The 8020-nt window shown below is 34.6% G+C and overlaps 1 protein-coding gene across 2 annotated transcripts in view; it reads right to left on the bottom strand.

The window, feature by feature from the left end:
* Nucleotides 1-4039: 4039 nt before the first annotated feature.
* LOC125646413 (uncharacterized) overlaps nucleotides 4040-8020 on the bottom strand; it is a 6970-nt gene continuing 2989 nt past the window's right edge. For both annotated transcript variants that reach the window (XM_048872668.2, XM_048872667.2), the window contains exons 4-5: nucleotides 7104-7213; nucleotides 4040-6930 (exon numbers count right to left, since the gene is read on the bottom strand). In XM_048872668.2, the coding sequence (XP_048728625.2) occupies nucleotides 7118-7213 (96 nt within the window). In that variant the 3' untranslated portion in view covers nucleotides 4040-6930; nucleotides 7104-7117. The remainder of the gene's footprint in view (nucleotides 6931-7103; nucleotides 7214-8020) is intronic.

Raw genomic sequence — 8020 nt, 5'->3', positions numbered from 1 at the left:
CTACTTCGATGTCCAGTGCGCTTGACCTTTGACCTTTTGACCCCAAAATCGATAGGGAACATCTTCATCCCATGGGTAGTTCATATATATGATATGGTGACGGTAGGTGGAAAGGATAATGCTTTAGAGCCCGGAAACCATTGCGTCTACAGACGGACGGACGGACAGACAGAAATATTCCAGTATACCCCCCCCCCCCCCCCCCCCCCCCACAACTTGTTGCGGGGGGTATAATTATCGCCTATTCAAATGAGTGATATTGCCTATTTGCATTTCATGCTTCCAGAAAAAGTAGCTTAAAGAGAAATACAGTAAAACAAAGTTCCAGTGAACACACTTATAATGAATTCAAGTGATTTTTATTCACTAGATTTAAAGCATATTATAAACTTAATGGATATAATTACCGTCTTCATCATATAGTTGAAGTATTTTACAGCCTTCGGACATTGCACTTCCTCCCCTTTGTGATTGGTAGAAAATGTATGATGTGAAAATTCTAATTTATTTCATTGGTTAAAATTCTGTTCAATGCAAGAGAGAAAATTTCGTAATTTTCTAATTCATGTATGACTTAACAATTTTACAGGATTTTCAATCTTAAAAAAAGAGAGAGAAAACGAAGAGAAGATAAGAAAAAAAATTGCAATATAATGAAACTAACATTTTAATCTTATTCAGAACAACTATCAAAACACATTTCTATAATTCAACAAATAACAGAAATGGGTCTTTTTTTGCACGCAAACCTTACAATTCTTCTTGATAAAATGGGGTACCTGTAAAGTGCGAAACGAAATCTACCGAAACGAAACCCACCCAAAATGAAACGAAACCTACCGAAACGAAACAGATTGTATAACCGAACTCTTTTAATTATAATGATTAAAAATCAGTATATGCACCCAGGGGTGCATGAGCGGAGTTGCATGGGATACATTGTAAAGTCAGGAATGATGTGGCATATTTCTAATTGTGAAGAACTAATTTTAGTTTTAAACTTTTCGAGTTACTGTCCAGAAACCATATTTGTCTGAAGTTTTCAATCTATATTCAGTCACTGTGACTTTGTTCTCCAAAATCAATAGGGGCCTTGCTTTGCTGGTATCCAACAATATATCCAAGTATCATTTGATTCGGATTTAAACTTTCTGAGTTATCATCCAGAAACCAAATATTTCTGAAATTTCATTCTATAATCGATCACTGTGACCTTGACCTTTGATCTATTTTCTCAAAATCAATAGGGGTCTTCCTTACCTGGTACATAACAATATCTGTAAGTACCATTTGATTCGGATCTAAACTTTCTGAGTTATCATCCAGAAACCAAATATTTCTGAAATTTTCATTCTAAATTCAGTCACTGTGACCTTGACCTTTTGACCTATTTTCTCCAAAATCAATAGGGGTCTTCCTTACCTGGTACCCAAACAATATATCAAAGTTTCATTTGATTCGGATTTAAACTTTCGGAGTTATCATCCGAAACCAAATTTTTCTGAAATTTTCATTCTATTTTCGGTCACTGTGACCTTGACCTTTGTTCTCCAAAATCAATAGGGGTCTTTCTTACCTGGTACCCAACAATATATCAAAGTTTCATTTGATTAGATTGTAAACTTTTCAAGTTATCACCCGGAAACCAATTGTTGACGCCCGCCCCGCATCACCAAAACAATAGCCGAGTTCAACTTCGTTGCAACTCGGCTAAAAATGCTATCTTAGGCCCCTGTGAAAATTACCACTTATAAATAAAATTCGCCTCCCCTTTGATGTAGGCTTTCGGCTTGACTGTTACAAAATTTTAAAAGTTGGAAAGGGGGGAGTAAGCACAAAGTACATATCCGTAGTTGATTAAATGCCATGTACAATTAGTTTCGGATCCATACATTTCAGAACCGAGGGTTACAGTCTCAGAGATCTGGGGAAACACACTATACGAGGTGGTGGGGTCGCCGACGTTGGATCCGCCTTTGGGCATAGATACATTGTTTGAAGAAGCTGGTGTCTGAGAAAATTGAAAGCAGGAAGAGCTCTTCACCTCTTATTTTATCTCTAACTGCTGAGGTGCGAGTACTTTCAATAATGGAAAAACTCTATACATTTGGGATGTTGCTAAGACGGGGAATTGAAAACGGGACGGAAAACAGATTTTTTTTAATGCAATAATATTAGGAGGAGGTCGGCATTTTGTAAACTGAAAAGGCTTATGAACAAGAGGATTTTAAGCAGAAATCACAAAGAGAACGGGAGGACATATTTCAGAATCCACCGTTTGATGTACTACATACAAATACACAATATCCACATGTATACATATACTTGTCTTTAGAGCAAAAAATACTGAAACATGTATTATGCCCAAAATCGGATTCAACGCCGACGACCCCATCCCTCGTTTAGTGTGTTTCCCCAGACCTCTGACCTGTGAGACTGTAACACTTCCGTTCTGAAATATATGGATCTGAAGCTAATTGCACATGGTATTTATGTACTTTGTGCTTACCCCCCCCCCCCCCCCCCCCCCCCCCTTTCCAACTCTTAAAACTTGTATCAGTCAAGCCGAAAGCCTACATCAAAGGGGAGGCGAATTTTATTTATATGTGTAAACTTTAACAGGGGCCTAAGATACCATTTTCAATTATTATAATTAAGAGTTCGATCATACAATCTGTTTCGTTTCGTTTCGGTAGGTTTCGTTTCAGTGGGTTTCGTTTCGGTAGATTTCGTTTCGCACTTTACAGGTACCCTGATAAAATGTGGACAATTTTCAGCTATTTAGTAGGTTTTGTTTTTTGCTGTGTGAAAAATTAACACACTGACCATCTGCTTTTCACCATTTTCTCAAGGTTGAGAAGAAACAATGCTTTCTATTTTTAGTACAAATATCATGTCTACTTCAAGGTCATTACTAGAAAAATTATTGCTACAGCAGTTTTTAGTAGGTATTTTTTAAAATTTGATTTTATATAAAATTTACCAATTTAAAAAAGTTTGATTATGTGGTCATTTAATCAAAATACTTAAAGCACATCATACATTTATCTCAGTTTACTGTATAAGGTTGTTCCTAAAAACAGCAAGCTTTGTTAAAAAGCTATACTTGTGAATAATAATTGTTTCATCCCCCAGCACTTTGCTGTCTGTGGTCAATGAAGCCATCAAAGAACAATTCTAGCTTCCTTAATGATGATATTAATTGGATGTCCGGGTAGTGCTCTCGCTTCTCACCACTGCAACTGAAGTTTGATCCCCATGATCAGCAAGTGGTTGCATGCGATGGGATATGGAGATTGCCTGCTTGGACATGTTGGTTTCCTCTGGGTACTCTCGTTTTCCTCCCACATAATGACCCCCTACTGGCCCTAGTGCCAACATCCATGCATCAAGGACGCCAGTTGGAAATAAATCTTTTGAGCTTTCATGGGTTATCCTTGAAAATGTACATATATTTGTATGTGTATACACTGTAAAACATTGTTTTATGCATCATCATCTCACAAAATGGCATACAATCACTAAATCTGCTTACAGACTCTCCCTGAAGCATCTTCAGGACCTAGATTTACTAAATCTGCTTACAGACTCCCTGAAGCATCTTCATGACCTAGATTTACTAAATCTGCTTACAGACTCCCTGAAGCATCTTCAGGACCTAGATTTAATGAGTAGATAGTCATGGAAGCAATCATGATTTCAAATAAATTTGAATAGGTGAACCAAATCCAAAGCTGAACTTCTAATAAAATTGGTTCTTCTGATTCCAAGAAATAAAATGTTTAACATCTCATCAAATCTGCACTGTTTAATATCTATCTCCCCTAGGAAAGAAGTATGATCCTTCATTTGAATAAACTGGAATCCTTTCAAGTTTGTTCAAGGATGCTTTGTGGCAAGTTTTGTTGAAAATGCCCACATGTGTTTCTTGAGAAGAAGTCGGAAATGTGAAAAGTTTACAGTCTGATGCAAGACAGATGGATGACAAACAAATTTTGATAGAAAGGTTTTCAGTTAAGGTGAACTAAAAATGAACAAATGGAATATAACATTTTATTAAGATTTCTGAGTAGAAATAAAAATATTTAAAATGAAAATCAGGCTCTGGGGCTATAAAACTTAGCTAGCTCACTTTTGAGACCGAAATCTGAGACCGTCTCAGATTTCAGTCTAAGTCTCAAGTTTGGTGTGCCATAAAAAATTCTTGTCTCAATTTCATATTTCTAGTTTGATCTCACTTATGAGCTCAGAAAGTTAGATCGCTGGAAAGGTGTCTTAACTCTGTGGTTTTTTTCTTCTCACTTTCAATATGGCTTCCGCAGCTGCCCGATTGAATCGGTATAACATCATCCGTAGGAGAAGGAGAGTGCCCCAGCCCCGGATTTTTCAAGATAGATCCAATCCCCTAGAGGATTTGGAATGTGAAGAAGTTTTCATTCGCTTCCGTTTCGTCCAGATACAATTCTGTGGATTGTTGGCTTAGGATTTGATGCTTTACAGAGACAGACCCATCGGAATTGTTCCCTACCCCCTTTGCTACAAGTCCTCGCCGCCCTGAGATTTCTCGCCTACTGGCTTGTTTTACCAACATTGTCGGAGAGTCTCTTGGGATTTCAAAGTCAGCGACAGGGAGAGCTGCTCGGGTGATATGCCGTTTGTTATCATGGTTGCTGCTTTAAAATTAGATTAGCGATATCCCATCTTCGGCCATAGCGTTTTAATAGCAGCTGACTTATAGATGAAACGACGTAATTGACATCAACAACGTCAAATTTGACATAACAATAGAAAAGTTGTAAAAGTTAAAATAAAACCAAAAACAAAAAAACCCAGCAGTATTTTGTTTGTACAAGATTTCTTTAATTTTCCATGCATTGCACAATATTTAGAGGGCATGGCATTGCAATAAATGAAATGTAAACAACACATCCCATAATTCAACCCATTTCCTGCTCAGTTTCCATGGTTTTGATCTCGGTTTCTGTCTCAAGTTAGAAATTGCTAAATGAGCTAAAACTAGCTTTATGGCACACCAAAAGTGAGACGGTCTAAGTTGAGATGAGAAAGTGAGATTTTTTCTAAATCTCCAAAGTAAGCTCGTCTAAGTTTATGGCCCGGAGCCAGGTCTTATTGTAAAGATAAGATTCAGTAAATAGAAACATGAAGCAATCTCTGGATTTACAGGTAATCTACAGGTATTGTGAATCAAAACAAAAGTAGTCAGGTAATGTAAAATAACAACAAAGTATCAAACAATAGATGCATGTAGAATTGCATATCTGATTAAATACTGTAGATTCCTTATTTTATGCGAGTACTTGATATGGCAAAATGACTGCTATGCGTCAAATTAGGTGAACATTAATTTGCATGTCATTTCTTAATCAAGAGTTCTTACATGTAATTTATCAACAGAAAATTAAAAGCGAGTAATTTTATTTCATAAGTGATGCCTCTCTACGAAATTATGCGATAATAAATTCCTCGTGTATGATTAGGAATCTACAGTTTATGTGGTATGCCTTAACACAGGGATCTATGCAATGCAAATGAAGTGAATTATTTGGTATAATAATTTTAACAAACAATATTTAAAATAGATTTTGCTTATTGACATTGTCGTCACAGATACTGTAATTCGTAATTTCTACAATGTTTTACACACTTCAAGTAATTCCATCACCATGTGATGTCATAAGATTTAGCAAAATATCAATGATTTATTTAGATCTATGCATGATTGTAAAATAAATCTTGTTGGGGTCTTTTCTGTTAGTTATTGTAAAAATCTTGTTAAGCATAAGATATTTTAAAAGTTAAAAGTGTTATATTTATATATATATATATATATATATATATATATTACTATATAATCAAATTATTGAATCCAAGGGCAATAACTCTGTTTTCAATTGATTTCTTTTATCAAGTCCATTATGCAGATTTTCTTTATTTTTCGCAGACATTCTGCATGTTTTTGTAAAGAAACGGTTCATGAAATTGTTATGAATACTACCATGTAAGCAGAACTTTTAGAGAGGATCTAATTTCAGCATTATTAGTGAGGGTATTGATATTGCTAAAATTTAATATTGCTAACACAAATTATTTGTATCTTAGGTAATGATTATCTTTCTTGAAATTATAAAGTCACTAAATTTAGTTCTTGATAAATATATATATCCATTTTCTATGGGATAATCGATAAATTTTCGTCTTGCAAGAATTCAACTTGTACGATATTATATCGTCATAACCAGTTTTTGTGAAATTTTTTATAATGCTGTTGAAGGAAAATTGCAATTTTCTGACGTTGACATATAATCTTAATATTTATGCATGTCTCGCATCTTAAAAAGTGCAATGATCTATATATCTTACTTCACAATCGATCAGTTTGAACTCTAAAAAATAGAAATAAATACACTTTCTATACTTTTATCAGATGAAAATGCGAGTATGGAGTTACCTCATATATTTTTGTGATGACAGTCTCTTATCATGTGTAAGATTTTAACTATTTTGCTTTTTTGCACTTTTATTCCCTAAGTAAATGTTACAGCCAAGTCCAAGTTTATGGAATACTTACTATTGATTATAATTTAATTGTGGGTGCAATCAAAGGCAATACACACTCAGTAATTTCCAAAGACAAATGTACATGTAAATTCTTTTCCAATCACTATTTCCCATGAGCTATGACAATCTTCAAGTTGCATACAACGAAAGTGAAGAAAAAATCAATTCAAAGTGTATCAGGGGTAAATTGCAGATCAATGATATTATAACAGTTAATTATGTATGAAGATACTTGGATAGATATTCACACATTATAATAATAATGCATATTATTGTACGACTATTCGCTTCTATCCCTCGGGTAATCCACCCCCATTTTCTCTGACTAGGTACACATCTGGTCTCAAGTTCCTACAAAACATATATCGACTCTTATAACAATATCAGTCAACAAGATCACCCATTCTTTTTTATGTTGATTTCAAATAGGTATTGTTGTATTAAATCAAATAGGAATTGTTGTATTAAATCAAATAGGCATTGTTGTATTAAATCTAGAAATACAACTATAAACAGTTACTTGCCAACACTTCAATGTTTACGTCAGAAGCCACCGAGTTATGGCAAATATCACCAGAATCATTATAAATATGAACAGGGTCATGAAAATGATCTTCCTCCTTCTCATTCGTGCCTAAAAATACAAAAAATATAAAAATCAACACACATAATTAAGAAAAAAGTTAATGTCTTGTTAATTTCTGCATACATATAAAAGCAATTTAACCATGCTGTTTTTCAGAGGGAGCATTTGATCATTTTACCATAGAACATAGTCATTATTATAGTTAGGCCAATTAAAATTAATTGATAAATTATCATCCCAACCCACCCCTCAAAAAAGGAAACACCTCAATTTTTTTTATTTTCGCAAAAATTACGATTTCAAACAAACTTGCTTCCCAGTGACATGAGTGAATGATTAAAGTCACAGAATGTTGGTTTTATATTTTCTACCAAGGATTCTTTGAATGTTAACTTGATTAACACTTTCTGTGATGCCTTTTGTCATTAATTTTTTACTCAGGGAAATAAAAATTGAAAAATAAAATCCTCCCACCTGCCCCATATTTTTTGTGACCCCAGATGATAATCTACTAATTCAGTTGAATTGACCTTATTAGTATCACATGTTTATGCTTATCTAAATGATTGAATGATTTATGCACACATTGCATTCATTCATTTTGTAAGAGTTCACAACCTCATAATTCATAAAGTCTTGCAGAAGAACAAGGGCCACATTGCTCACCTGAGTCACCTTGGCTCATATCTAAAGATTTGTCCTATATATTCGCATGTAAAACTTTGATCACCTACTGCGGCCCCATCTTACTCCCAGGGACCATGATTTTTACAAACTTCAATCTGCACTATGTCAGGAAGCTTTTGTGCAAATGTAAACTTCTTTAGCCTCGTGGTTCTTAAGGAGAAAATTTTT

Source organism: Ostrea edulis, chromosome 6, assembly GCF_947568905.1.
Source record: "Ostrea edulis chromosome 6, xbOstEdul1.1, whole genome shotgun sequence".
Taxonomy (NCBI): domain Eukaryota; kingdom Metazoa; phylum Mollusca; class Bivalvia; order Ostreida; family Ostreidae; genus Ostrea; species Ostrea edulis.
The sequence above is the reverse complement of the archived record's forward strand: the minus strand, read 5'-3'. Positions and strand labels throughout refer to the sequence as shown.